Genomic DNA, 13,952 nt, shown 5'->3' with positions numbered 1-13,952 from the left:
GCTACATAATGTGTTTTTCTCCTATCGAGAGCATGAATAAAATAAACATATATTATCCTTTCTTACCACAAAGAGAGGCTCTGGCAGTCAGTGAGCACCTTGTTGCTTGTGTCTAAGATAGTCCTCTAACACCACCATAGGCCCGTTTTTCTTTTCAGGGCCATTCATCTAGAACATAAAGTTTAAAATTTAAAAATGTTTTTTATTGTTCACAGTGGTCCGGGAGTCGACCTACTAAAAGCTGTGTAATGATGGAGCGTGGGTACCACGTTATTAGTGATTCTTGAGCCCACAAGGAGGCAGTGATTACCAGCTTCACATGAGCGGCCACCCCACTTGGTAGCCTTCCCACTGCTGCTGTGTGGGAAGAAGGAAAGAGCCAGATCTTAGTTATTGGTTTTTTTTTCTTCTTCTTCAACAAGTGGTTTTATTGAAGTATAACATACATGTAGAAACTCAGTCTTTTTTTTTTTTTTTTTTTTTTTTTTTGTGGTACGCGGGCCTCTCACTGCTGTGGCCTCTCCCGTCGCGGAGCACAGGCTCCGGACGCGCAGGCCCAGCGGCCACGGCACACGGGCACAGCCGCCCCGCGGCACGCGGGATCTTCCCAGACCGGGGCACGAACCCGCCACCAGCGAAGCCCCCAACGCCCAACTTTTAAAGTTCTTTTAAAAGACTGAGTTTCGGGCTTCTGTGGTGGCGCAGTGGTTGAGAGTCCGCCTGCCGATGCAGGGCACGCGGGTTCGTGCCCCGGTCTGGGAAGATCCCGCGTGCCGCGGGGCGGCTGTGCCTGTGTGCCGTGGCCGCTGGGCCTGCGCGTCCGGAGCCTGTGCTCCGCGACGGGAGAGGCCACAGCAGTGAGAGGCCCGCGTACCGCAAAAAAAAAAAAAAAGTTGGGCGTTGATCTTGGGGTTGCAAAATAGTGATAGATGATAAAACCGTAGGCTCTTAGCCAGGTGGAACCTTTATCATCTCTCTAAAGCTTACCCCAGCGCCCCTGTTAAAATAGTCTCATGTTTACATTAAATATGAACCCTCTCTTTTCAGAAGCACCCTGTTCTCTCCCCTGCCCTCCCCAGTAGCTCAAAGAAATCTTCCTTGTAATGAGCTTCAGTGACGCCTGGCTTTTGGAGACTGTTCAGAAAGACCCTTCTTCATATGAACGGGGTCTCCCTGCTCTTGCCCTCTCTGGGTAGATGGCTTGCAGGCCATCCAGTCACTTCTCTAGTCATCCCAGCAGTCACTTTTCCTCCCGGGAGATGGGACCCAGAAATGCCCTCTGTTCATGGTTGCCTGAGCAGGGCCCCTACAGCTGGACAGTCATTAGATTCTGTACTTCTGTGGCTTCTCCTCCTGTGACACGCGAGTCCTGGGGACTGGACAGGGGCCATTGCTGGATTGAGGGTTAAAACCTGAGAACGCACTGAGCCTGGTGCAGCCATTTTCAGTGTCTGCATTCACTGCAGAAACAGTGGGATCTGCCGCCACCCTCGTTTCTGCCGTTGGCAGTCTGAGGGGCAGCTTTATCTCAGGTGGGGAGAAGCCGAGTGGTGTGGGCTCACAAGGCCAGGCTCCACCTTCAGGCAGACCCAGATCAAATCCTGGCTCTGCCACTTACTAACTGTGTGATTTGGAGAAAATTACTTCTCTGAGCCTCCATTTGTTACCTTTAAAGTGGAGAGAATAGCTTCTACTTACACGGTAGGGGGTGGGCACCGCTGTGATTTTTAGGGCAGGAAATGGCGCTACCATCACTAGGCTCCTGGGTTGCAGTTGGCTGTGGCACATCCCAGCGGGAATGTCTGCTTGGAACTCGGTCTTGAGGGTGAGGAATGGGATAAGCAGAGAGCTGAGGACAGAATCCCGAGGACAAGGCCAGCAGACAGTGTGGCAGGAAGCAGGTAGCAGGTGTGGTTGGCATGTCTCAGCAAGGCCAGAGCAGAGGTAGAACCGAGCTCCACAGAGCCTGGAGGACGTGGGCAGGAATAGTCTCTGTGAAGTGAGCCTAGGAGCCAGGTAACTGGCTTGGAGAGCACCTGGCACACCAGACCGTTACCAGTGGCCGCTTCTTGGTGTGCGTGTGAGGGGTGGAGGTTACGCTTTAATCTGTAGTTTCCATGTTCTTTGATTTTTAACCAAAAAAAAAAAAAAAGGATGCGTATATCTTGCAGTAGTATTTTTAATGAAGAAAAAAAATAGGAGAACATGTTGCTTGAAAATATCTGTGGGCCAAGGACAGAAAGGGGGTTAGGGCTGAGAGCAGCAGTGTTGTCAGCGCTTCCTGACGTTCCAGACACGACCGCAAGTGCCTCGGGCACCTGGTGATGGGCGTTGTGCTGACCCTGTTTGCAGGGGGGAAGCCCAGTCTAAGCAGGGTCACGTCAGGCAGACACAGGAGCCCAGCCCAGGCCCCACCCGAACCCTCCGCTCGCAGCTGCACGACACCACGTCCTCCACAAGGAGGAGCCGCATTTGAGTAGGTAATTGGTGCGGCCCAGGGAGGTGGGTGGGAGGGTGGGACCCAGCTCCGCAGAGTGTGCAAGGGCACGTGTTCCACAGGCGTGTGGACGCAGAGGGATTGGTAGCTTCTGAGGCCGAAGGGGAAGCGGTAGGGTGGAAACAGAAGGTAGAGGAAGTCTGGAATAATCAGACCTCAAACAGCTGAGATTTCTGTAGGCTGGGAGTCCATAGGACATGGGAATTGGATTTGCAGAGCAGTCCCTCGGGCAACATCGGGGACCCAGCTGAGGGTCACTGTGGCCTCCCTCACGCTTGTGCCGCTCTTCTCCATTGACTGTGCAGCCCACGGGTGAAGAGTGAACACGGGGGCATTGGCGCCCTGCAGGGCAGGGACAGCAGAGAGACCGGGGCTGAGAACGTCATGGGGCGTTGGCAGGAGAACAATGGGCGTGCCACGCTGTGCGGAATTAGCAGGACGTTAACACAGAAGGAGCCCCACCGACAGGGAGAATGGACAAGTCAAGTTACAGGGATGATGGAAGCAAGGGGATGAGAGGAGACCAAGGTGTGAAAAGGAGGCGTGAGGGTTTAGGGTTTGGGAGTAAAAGCAGTTCCGGGCAGTAACAGGCCCTCAGGTGCAGCCTGGAAGTGAGGTATGGGGGTGTAACGGAAGTAAAGCCCATCAGCACCAGCGAGGCCACAGACCTAGAGGTCCACCGTCCTTTATACAACACTCGAGAGCCACCTGTGTTGGAATTCAGGTTTTCAGAAAGGTATACGATGATGTGCCATGAGATTAATGAGACCGTAAAAGCAGCTTCATGTCAGTTCAGTTCAGTTGGGCACCAAAAGAGGTTTTGCTTCTAAACGAGTTGGGGAGAAAAAGCTTTGAAAGCTTTTGGGATTTCAGAGTGACTGATAAGAGATTGTCATCCCGACCTACACCAGGCCAGGCCTGGGCCTGGATGATGGGAGCTTGAGAGTCCAAGGTGTCCATGAGTCACTGCCAGGCTCCTCAGTGAACGCTGGGGGGTGTGCAGGCTCCACTGTCGAGGCTGGGCAGAGTGTGTGTAGAGGGTCCTAGGGGTGCAGATCTGATGGGTCACCCCTCCTGCCTCTGGGCCGCCCGCCAAGGGAACAGACAGACTGGATTTAGAGCTGAAACTAAAATCCACTGTAAACACTCCTCACTGCAAAGCAGGGCAGCTGCTAAGTACTGGTGGAGCCCGGGGCTTGGCTGATGAGCTTTCTGCTCTCTCCCCTATTACTGTGTACAGCCCCACAGGCCAAGGTAGTTAGCACTTGGAGTGAAGGGAACCTGATTCGCCCAACAAAGGCAGAGACGCTGGACGAGAGTGAGCAGAGAGAAGGGCTAGTGTCGGCCCTGGGGAAGCAGGCCCTCTGGGGTCAGCTTGCCACCGGGACAGGGAGTACGTACGGTGGCTGCCCCTACATAGAGGAGCCATCCCCACCCCGCCCTGGAAGAGAGGGTATTGGGTGTTTTGAGGCCTTGCTGCCCAGAGTTGAAGTCCAGGGATTAGCAATAGTGATGTAACTTGAGAGCTTTTAGAAATGTCAAATCTTGGGCCCCAACCCAGACTGCTGAGTCAGATTCTCTATTTAACAGTATCCGCAGGAGACTGGGATAACGTGTTGAGCCATTACAACCCCACTCACTAGGGGAATGTAACCAATGAATGTTTTTGGGGGGTGGTTTGGGGCTGGGCTCATCTAGTAGGTTGTTTGTTTTTGTTTTATTCAAACAGAAAGTCACAAAAATTATAATCTTCCTCATCAGTTCACTCAGTCCCATGTAATTAATTTTTTTCATCTTGATCTTTTGTTAGCACTTTTATGAATTCATCGGTTTTCCATTAGAGTTCTGAAAATGTTTATTCATTCAGTTCAGCAGTATAGTCAGTTACCAGAAACCTGTACTTGTCAGAGTCTTTTCCATGAATTCCTTGAAGATGAAACCCTTTTATAGGAACATTTTTGCAAAAGCATCAGAGTACACCCAGAACTGTCTGTAAATGACAAAAGACTTAAAAATGACCACAGTTAAAGATTTGATGAAAGTTCATAATAATGCAATTGACAAGGAAATTTAGTTATTTCTGAGATATACATTTTAAAGTAATAACTAGAAATATGACTTACAACATTATACCAGAACATATAAGATTTTTAGGAATTTCATGTAATGTCCATCTAGTGGGTTTTTGGGCAGCTGGGAGTTGCCCTTAAACATAGTGGAGAGAAATGCCTAAATGGGAAGACAGAAGCTATCCTTTCCCAGCATTGAGTTGTATTAAGTTTGCCCTAGAATATCCATGATATTTTATTTCTAGAATAAAGAAATCCAAAATCTAATCGAACATAATACTTTTATGAAAACCCTAAATAATTGAACTCTGTATGCTGCATAAGTTTTTGGCTGTGCAGCCTTTTTGTCTCAGTCCCGTGTACCTTATTAGTTCTGCTTAGTGCTTCAAAAGGTATGTACAGCCTTCTAAGGATACAAGGAAAACTAGAACAAAAGAGAATATGGGTCTGCCCGCAAATTCATAGGTAATTCCTTTCCTGGGATAGATGTAAATTTTTTTCACTTAATAAAAATTCTTTTCTACCTTCTAGTGGGCTAAACCAGTATCTTCACTATCTAAGCACAGAACTTAATATGACAAAATAAGACGGTAATTGCTACTGATTTTTGAAAACAATATTTACTTTAGCTTAAAGGACTCCTGAAGAGTTCCTTCATAGGGACCTTTCGGTATGTTTTAGGTTATCATAGTCATATTGAGGTATCACTTCAGAACAAGTAGGGAGAAGTAAACTTACATGACCAGTACTGACCCAAATAAATCATATGTTGGTCTGTACTGTTTATTGGCCTCACTTAGACCTTTTAAACAGGCAGAAGATGAGGAGAAAGACAGATTCCTGTCAGAATGGATGATCCGCTAGAGATTCTTCCGAGCCTTCAGTCAGCTGTAACTGTCACTGCCTGGCTTAGGTCCACAGCTGCTGGGCACTGCACACGTTCAGAGAAGCCATTTGCTAGTAATTGAAATTGTCTTGAAGTAATTCTTTTGGGTGGGCATTAAGTGAAACGATGTAAAGTTGGAGAGAGACAACCAAAGCAGCTTGCCCCAAACTAGTGATTACAAATTCCTTTATTTGCTTCTTAGTGAAGACAAAAAAGTAAATGAGTAGGGCATATTTTTTTTAAATTGATAATTCATAGTTTGCCTACTTTTAAAATGATTAGTGGTGGTTTAAAGGATTAAAGCACATGTAAAACAGTGAATCAAAGATAGAAAGTAGTTTTCGATGTTTTATCTGTTTGTTTTTAATTATGCTGCTATCTCAACAAAAACCTAGAATAAAGTTCATTGTTACCATTCAGGGTTAAATTGAGCTGCAAATTTCCTGGCGGCTGAGTCCAAAGGGAAGCATCATTATATAGTTCTCCTGCAAGAAAAGGAGGCAGGAGAGTTCATTTGAAAAACCAGACTTTGCTGGCATTGAAGTCCTGCTGAGGAATCTGAGGACACTGGGTGATAGACTGGGCGTTGTGTCTTTGTTGCAGAGAGAATGGGAATGTTCTTCACACAGATGCTTTATATTGGCCATGTAACGTTGAATCTTAACTCCCCACTACATCATGCCTCCTAGATGTACGCTCAGCCTCACCCACACGCACAGCATCTGTGGGGCCTGTGGGTGTATATACAGTCACTTGTGGTTGGATTATCTCATAAGGGTCAGAGCATCACTGAAAGGTGAAGATGCCGGACCCGTCAGCAGCAGGTGGTGTGGTGCTCGGTCGCAAACACTTAGCAGCCTGCCTTGTGTTCTTGTACCCACTGAGGTTAGCTCCCAGGGGTCCTGCAGGTGGGGACAAATGGTTTTTGTCAATAAAGAGTTTTGAATCCTCTCAACTGTTAGGAAATATATACTTAATTAGGCCTTAAAGTAATGAAGAAACTATTTCATTCTGACCATTTTTAAGAGCATCCACCAACCGGATACCTCATTTTGAGGAGAGCTGACCCTGTCATCTCACCAAGATGCAGTAGCTGCAGAAAGTAGCCCCTGTCTGAGTTGGGTGGCAGGGTTTCATACTCGCCCACTGAGTCTGGATGAGTGCTTGTCACCTGTCAGCAGTGTGAGGTGGGTTTTGGGGCCCACTTTCTAACTTGCACCTCTTGTTTACTCTCAGGCCTCCTACCCCAGAAGCACACACACAGGAGCAATAAAGTACCACTTCTCACAGTCGCCAGTTAGGCATCCATAACCTCTCCACCACCTTCCTGCCCATGATGGAACTTAGGTGGAGTAGAAGCTTATGCAGAGAGTCCAAGCAGGACCTCCTGCTTCCCTTCCAGGTCTGAAACTTCGTAACAGAACTTGTGTGTTTGGGGATGGCAGCTTGAGATAGATGGTTAGGGCTTCGGAAGGCACCCCAGGTTTACTTTTCCAGCCAGCCATGGCCAACCCTTCTTGGGGGGAAGGATGCACAGGGACACCAGGCCTCTTCTTGCCCCCTGGAGTCAGGACATGAAGACCAGGGCAAGAGAGCTTGTCACATAAGAGCACTGGCCAGCCTCTCATGGTCATTGTCATATCCTTAGCAGGCTTATCTTCTGATTTCTAGTTCATTGTTGATGATTAGAATTTAACCTGTCAAATGACTTTCCTCACTTTCTCTAATTTGGGCATTCAAATTATGCATCTCTAGAAGTATCAGTAGCCTAGGAGCCATAGATTATATACAGAAAAAAATTTTTCAGTGGTAGCTATGTTAAAAAGAAGTTTGTGTATTCATGGATTGCAGAAAGCAGCCAGTTTTCTAAAGTATGTCAAAAGCCATAAAAATAAAATAATGCACGTGCGTCCTTTGAAAACCAGTAAGCTCATATCTGGAAATTTAACATCAGGAGATGATCTTACATACCTCATGTTTTATAATAGTGAAAATTGGAAACTAAGTGTCTAAGAAGAGGGGATTTGTAATTAATGCAGCCTGTCATTTCAGGCAATTATGCCTAGAGTGTCTGTGTTATAAGAATTGGTCAGAAGATCATTGTCCACTTCCATGAGCTATGTTCCTTTTGTTTGTTTCAGTGAGTGGAATAGGGTGGACCAGTGGTCAGTTGTGAGGTAGACATTTGTAAATCTCCCATTTTTCACGGACGGACAAGAGGTTAGAATGAGAGATCCAGTCCTTGGCATGTTGAGAAAAAAGTTGGAATAGAGTTTGGAAGGGTGGCTTTCAGGCCAAATGGACCTGTTATTTGCAAAAGAAAAAAATGTGTTTAGCTTCTTAGAAGTAAACAACAGTTGATGTGTTCTGAAGGATTAATGTACTTAGCAAGGATTAGTACCCACGCCATGAACATGCCATGACTTGGTCACATGTGACCTCTTGGGGACTTTTTGTTTTTAAATTTCAGTGAGACATACACTTTTTTTTTTTTTTTTTACTTTTGAGGTAATTATAGATTCACATGCAGTTGCAAATAATAATGCGGAGAGATCCCTTGTACCTTTTACCCAAGTTCCCCCAATAACATGTTGCAAAACTGCAGTACAGCGTCACAACCAGGATACTGATGTTGATGCCGTCAAGACACAGGGATCCCTTATGGGCCCTTTTCTAGCCACACCCGCTTCCCTCCCACTCCCCCCCTCCCCCCAGCCTAAACCCTGGAGGTTTAATCATTTCTCCAGTCTGATAATTTTGTCACTTCAAGAATGTTAGGTAAATGGAGTGAAGCGTGATTCTGGATTGAAACCTGGGTAAGGTGTCCTGAAGGATTGAGATGGAGAAGCTTCTGGACTTGGGGCAGCAAGTCTCAGAGCAGGTCACACTGCTGGTGTATTTCACTGTTCAGAAAGGCACGAAACTCACGTCTGCGGCTCAGCAGGCACTGGCTGAGCGCTTGCTGCGTGCTGAGCCATGTAAGGCACTGGGGATGGAGAGCTCCGTGCGGCCTAGTCTCTGCCCTTCAGGTGCTAAGACTGTACAAGGAATGGAGCCTAGGGGTGAGCGCTGACCGCAGTAGGTCAGCTAGCAGCCTCAGCCAGGAGTCTGCTCGCCGATGCTGGGGCGGGTAGACATAGGGTGAGTGGCCTCGGGGACAGTTTATCCAGGCAGCGGTGTGAAGCCTGAGGAACCTTTCGTTCCTGTCGGGTATACTTCTCCTTTGGTCACTGCTGGAAACATACTCTGAGTTTACTAAGCTGCTTCTCCCTTCAGCTTGTACCGTCTTTACTTGGATGGGTTAATTTTCTGTTACTGATCACGTATCAGTTAAGTCATGGTTCCCATAAGGCTAGGAGACCTCCAGTCTCCTCCACTGTGTATTGAGTTAATTTGTCTTCGAGAGGGCAGTCTCCCTCAGAATTCCTATTCCCACTTCCCAGGTTCCTACTCCTGCTTCTGTGCCCAGCAGCAGCACGGGGGTGTGAACTGGTAGCTTGGCCTCTGGAAACTGAATGTTCCACGATGGGCCAAGGGCTAAGGGCGGGCTCGGGACAAGGCTAGAGCAGACCTGGAGAGATAGATGGGTCCAGACTGTAAAGGAGTTTGAACGTCATCCTGTAGAAAACAGAGAGAATCAAGTTTTTGTATTTAAGAAGTGTTTCAAAAGGAAAGTAATGCTGTCGGCAGGGTAGAAGGTATAAGGAGAGACAACAGGAAGATGAGTCCGTTACAGTAGGCCAGGCACAGGCAAGCCCTGAGCTGAGGAAGTGGCAGTGAGGTAAGAAAGGAATTAGAGGTTTTAGAGGTGGAATCCACTTGAGTGGCTACGTGACGGTGGAATTGGGCTGTGTGGACCATTTCATCCAGGTGGCTCGGAATTGCCCAAATTCTGCTCTGTACTTTGGGTACCTTTCCTCCTGAGACTCCCACGGGAGGTCACGAGAAACCAGAAACAAGGCAGCCGATCCTGTGCCTGCAGTGCCCAGCTCAGGTCTCATAAATCTGTGTGGAATTTACAGCCCAAGCCAAGGATTCTCAGATCAGCCCTGCATTCCAGTCCCCAAGAGGGCTTGTTGACACCGATTGCTGGGTCCACTCCCCGGGTTTGGTTCAGTACACCTAGAGAGGGGTCTGAGAATTTGCATTTCCAACACGTTCCCAGGTGATGCTGATTCTGCTGGTCTGGGAAAACACTTTTAAGAACTGGGGGCCCTGAGGAAGAGTAGAGACCCGTGGGAACAAGCTTACCAGTGGCAAGAGGGAGACAGACGCCACCCCCGAGCGTGCAGCCTCGCAGGGAGCAGGGACTGCTTACGGGTACATGTGGGCCTGTCCATCTGATCCACTCAGATCATTAGTCCTTTCTCTAGGGAAGGAGCACTCTCTCCTCTCCCACCAACTTTTGAACTTGGGAATAGAAGCAGCAGCAGAAATCCTACATGACAGTGAGGTAGCCACTAGCCTGGGTGATTGGACTGATGCTGGTACTGTAGAGCAGTGATCCTCAGCCTGGCTGCATAGTGGAGCCACCAGAGTAGCTTGTTCAAAATATACCCACGTCCAGGTCCCACCGAGAACCACTTAATCAGAATCTTGCAGGGTGGAGTCCTGAGCAGTGTTCGTTAAAAGCTTCCTAGGTTGTTCTAAAGTGCAAGAACCATTATTTTAGACTGAGAACCCAAGAGATGTTTCTAGAATGTTTAACTCAGTTTGGGACGTTTTAGATTTGAATTGCTTATGTCAGATTAATTAAAGCTCAGCCTCAAAGGAGAATATGAAAGGAAAGGGAAGAAGTTCCAGGGGCAGATTTCCAGGAAACACCAGCAAAGACGAAGCCAGGTGTCAGAAGAATCAGAGTACCGGAAGAGGGTGATGATGTTGGGCTCCAGCAGGGACAGGGAGGGGGATAATCCAAAGAGTCCAGTGGAACCGAGAGGTCTTGTAGAATGAGAGGTGCTAGAGGTCACCCGCACTGATAGTTGGGCTGTTGTCAAAATCACATTCTATAAGGTGCTGGGGACAGACGTCCACGGGCAGCGTATTAAGAAGTCAGTAAAAGACGGGGATTTGGAGGTAAAAATGTAAACTACTCTTTCATGAAATAAGATTTTTTAACTAACTACTGGTTTGCTGTTTCCTTTTCTCCTTTATTTGTACATCTATGGCTTCAAAATTTGAGTCCAGTTTTTTTAAAAAAATCACTTCCAGATCTTTTCTATTTATTAAGGAGGTTTCAGGTTATTGTGAATACAGATTATTTATACAGATAATGAACCTGAGCATGATAAAAAAGGTATAATTTCCGGTGAGAAATGCATTGCACGAGGGTTAATGTCAGCCATGAGGGAAAGTTTGAAGTGCTTTCAGCATGAACTGCTGGACATTCAGACTCTGAGAAATCCGAGGGCTCTCAGGGCCAGAGAGCAGGACAGGCGCCTTCCCTTCTGCCGCAGACGAGAGGGCTCTTGGTGTTATGTTATTGGTGTTCACCGCTGTGTTCCCAGGACACGCAGCACTGCCTGGGAAACGGCAGGCACTCAGATGTGTCGAGGGTTGTTTTCTCATCTGTCTTGGGAACATCCACATCTTTTAAAATAATAGGACTTCCCTGGCAGTCTAGTGGTTAAGACTCTGTGCTTCCAATGCAGGGGACGTGGGTTTGATCCGTGGTAGGGGAGCTAAGATCCCACATGCGACGTGGCCAAAAAAACAAATAATAATAAAAAATATAAAATGCTAAGGTTGAAAAAATTAAAATAAAATAATAGGCTTTTCGTAGTTCTGTTTTACCCTCTGTTCATATATAACATTAGCTGGTACTTATATGCCTGGCACTGTCCTAAGGGCTTCATGTAATTCCTCATCACAACACTGTGAGGTCGTCTCCCCCAGTCTGCAGATGAGAGGCCAAAGTCACACCGCTAGTTAGGGAAGAACCGGGATTTGGACCCAGCTACCGGGGTTCTCAGCACCCTGCAGGTGACATACATGCAGCTCATCCCGTGTCACCTTCAGGCTCCCATCTCCAGAAAGATTTGAAAGGATCTCTAGTTTTCACGTCTGTGACTTTTCAAAGCTACATCACCCTCCGGGATATAAAAGTACAGGTAACCCTTGAACAACAAGGGTTCGACCTGCACGGGTCTACTTATACGTGGATTTTTTTTTTCAGCAGTAGAGACTGCAGTACTACACGGTCCCTGGTTGGTTGAACCTGCGGGTACAGAGGGGCCCACTCTAAGTTATACACCGATTCACCCCCGCAGTTCAAGGGTCAGCTGTCTTCTGAGAGACGTACAGATTTGTCACAACTAGTGGGTTTGCCAAAGCTCATGGAACTGTACACTTAAAATGGGTGGATCTTACTGTATATAACTCACGCCTCGAGAAAGCTGATTTTTTTTAATATTCTAATCAAAAAGTCAAACATGATTTCAAAAGCTTTAGAGAAGAACTGAAGTAGAGAAAGAAACAGTTATTAATCAGAGTTCAGTCTCTTCAAAAAAAGTTTTAATGGCTTTGTTTTCCAAGCTGTTTAAAAATCAAGTGTCATTTTACATTGGTTGTCATCCCCAGGGAAAGGAAAGCCTCTTCAGCGCAAGGTAAAACCACCTAAAAAGCAAGAGGAAAAGGAGAAGAAGGGAAAGGGAAAGGCCCAGGAAGACGAGCTGAAGGACTCCTTGGCCGACGACGACAGCTCCTCCACCACCACAGAGACCTCCAACCCAGACACAGACCCGCTCCTCAAGGAGGTAGGACGGCCCGTAGAGCAGGGTTCACACACAGTGAACGTGCTGTGTTCAACACGCGCACACGTTCTGAGGGCTAGTGCTCAAGAGTGCACAGACACGCCCAGGCAGTCACTCCCCTGCGGAAGCTCCACAGCGCCGGGCGTGAATGTCTTCACTTCCCCCGGGAAGCAAATTAGGAAGCCTGCTAATAAGGTGAAATAGTTAGAAATTGGAAACACAGCTTGAAAGTTAGGGACCATGTGGAATAGTAACGACCCTGGCTCATGCAAATTGTTTCAGATTTTAAGTATCAAAAGAAGATGAGGAGGAATTCTGTCACTTTGATGAATTATATTGGCCGTGTCCTGTCGGATCACCGCTGCTACAGTGGGCCCCGGTAGCAGGTAGAGCAGGGACTGTGGCCTCCGGCGCCGGGCACCCACCCAGCGCACCTCAGCACGCCGGGAGGCCGCCTCACTCCTCATCCTCCGCTCCCGGGGGTGGGGGGGCCTCAAGCATCAGGGGTAACACTGCAAAATGTCCAGACACCGTGGCCATGAGATAAATGGAGGGTAATGTTACTGCTGTGACTGTGTCAGGGAGTGTGAGTTATAAGTGGTATGCAGAAAAGTGAGGCTGTACTTCTGTTCTGGCATTTCTGTTTCTAAGTAACTGTATTTCAAATTTAAAATGATCCAAATAGAGCCTTTAATATTGTAGAGCAGAATTCTTTATCAGTCGTAATCTAGTGGCTTAAGAAATCATTTCTTAAAGATATCCAGCAGTGTCCACATATATTAATTTTTAAAATAAAATGTACACGTGACACTTTCTGGCCAGCCGCCCTCCCCTGTGCATCCCTGGCGTTTGGCGGGTGCTCTGGGCCAAATGTCAGGGATGGGGCTGGCGCTGTGTCCCATATCTCCTCTGTGACAGATGACTACAGAGGAGCAGAATGCCAGCTACTGATCCTCGAGTGGGGTCCCAGCCGTCTCTGATATGAATAAGTGTTTGGAAAGCGTTCTCAGCACAGACTTGCTCCACAGCTTTGCCCCACTTCCTTTCTGCCTTTCCGGCATTTTCCTAACCACTCCTCAGTGGCCCCTCTCCAGCGGACCCCCTCTGTGCACCCAGTGGCATCATTCTCCCTTCTCTGCTGTTGGTTTTCTCCTGGTTGTCCCATCTCCTGCCCTGTCATTTGCTTCCTTACAGACGCAGCTCAGGACTGGCGGCCCCCGTGCCTGTTACCCTTCTCCGGCTGAGCAGTCTGTACGCCTCCCCCTCAGCACTCTTGTGTAGAGTTCGTGTGCTCTTGTCTCTTTGTGACTGATCTGTTTGCCAGTTTTGTGCATTTTCTTCCCAACTGGATTTCAATCTTGGGAGGTCATTTTCTCTTGGATGTGTGTCTTTTCCAACCCTATTCCACCCATGCATTCAGCAAATACATGTTGAGTACCTGAGTGCTGGGTGCTTGAGAAGCAGCCATGGACAAAAGAACCAGGTTCTTGTCCTGTAGGGGCTCACAGTCTACAGAGTTCTTGACGAGTCGGGTGTTCCAGAAATACTTACCGCATGACTCAGAATAGTCTCAAAAGGTGTATGGGCAGGAGGCTGTTTTACCCTTTCTCTGCAGTTAAATAGATCGGTCTGTGTGACCTGTTAAAATCCAGGCTGCCAGAACCGTGCAGCCGGATGCTGTCGGGTGGACGCTCATCTGCCCAGTGTTGGGAGCTCCCCCCATACCCACAGCTCTGCCCTTCGGCCCG

The 13,952-nt window shown here is 47.8% G+C and overlaps 1 protein-coding gene across 2 annotated transcripts in view; it reads left to right on the top strand.

Annotated features, from left to right (window-relative positions):
* TMEM131 (transmembrane protein 131) overlaps positions 1 to 13,952 on the top strand; it is a 190,923-nt gene that overhangs the window by 161,691 nt on the left and 15,280 nt on the right. For both annotated transcript variants that reach the window (XM_082642292.1, XM_082642291.1), the window contains exon 32: positions 12,032 to 12,207. In XM_082642292.1, coding sequence (XP_082498418.1) covers positions 12,032 to 12,207 — 176 coding nt within the window. The remainder of the gene's footprint in view (positions 1 to 12,031; positions 12,208 to 13,952) is intronic.

This window comes from Mesoplodon mirus (assembly GCF_964341445.2).
Source record: "Mesoplodon mirus genome assembly, chromosome: 14".
NCBI classification, from domain to species: domain Eukaryota; kingdom Metazoa; phylum Chordata; class Mammalia; order Artiodactyla; family Ziphiidae; genus Mesoplodon; species Mesoplodon mirus.
The sequence above is the reverse complement of the archived record's forward strand: the minus strand, read 5'-3'. Positions and strand labels throughout refer to the sequence as shown.